Consider the following 639-nt stretch of genomic DNA (forward strand, 5'->3'; position numbering starts at 1 on the left):
GGGGTCGTCCCGCGGCGGCCAGTACTCCAGGGAAGGGGCCACATCCTGCTCGTCCCCTTGGCGGTTGTGATCACCTTCGCTGTCCCCCGCGCTGCTGCCGTGGCGTGGGATGTACTCAGAACCAGGGTCGTACGTCTCCAACGTGTCCAGGATCTTCTTTAGCTCCAATTCGGAGAGGAAATCCCTGATGTTCTCCTTCTTCAGGACTTCATAGAAGGCATCAGGACCGCGGGAGGCCAGTGCCTCCAGGGCCAGGCGTTGCTCCTCGCTGTAGAAGAACTCAGGCTTGGACTCGCTGGACCTCCAGTTGACGTGGCTGTCGTCCAGACACTGCACCTGGGAGAAAGCCATGGTCACCCCTCACGCCGGAACCCTCTGAAGGGAGCTCTGGGACCCCAGCGAGTGCCAGATGTCGAAAATAAATAAGGAATTAATTATTCTCCAGTCTTTAAATACTTTTCTTCACCCTCCCCGGCTCAGTGCGCAGCTGGGGAAACGCGCTGCTCCCTCCGCCGCCAGCTCCTGCCACGCTGGAGCTCTTCTCCACCGCGGAGGAAGATTCAGTTTCTTGTTTGCTCCCAGTGAGTGGACTCCAGGAGAGGAAAACCCAGAGCTTCCCAGGGCCGGGGCTGTGCGATG

The 639-nt window shown here is 59.3% G+C and overlaps 1 protein-coding gene across 1 annotated transcript in view; it reads right to left on the minus strand.

Moving 5' to 3' along the window:
* The window catches only part of FAM83G (family with sequence similarity 83, member G), a 17,504-nt gene extending 17,153 nt beyond the window's left edge, over positions 1-351 (minus strand). The window contains exon 1 of the mRNA XM_010081148.1: positions 14-351. Within this exon, the coding sequence (XP_010079450.1) occupies positions 14-351 (338 nt within the window). The remainder of the gene's footprint in view (positions 1-13) is intronic.
* Positions 352-639: the final 288 nt, after the last annotated feature.

The sequence above is a fragment of the Pterocles gutturalis genome, unplaced genomic scaffold (genome assembly GCF_000699245.1).
Source record: "Pterocles gutturalis isolate BGI_N339 unplaced genomic scaffold, ASM69924v1 scaffold8314, whole genome shotgun sequence".
Taxonomy (NCBI): domain Eukaryota; kingdom Metazoa; phylum Chordata; class Aves; order Pterocliformes; family Pteroclidae; genus Pterocles; species Pterocles gutturalis.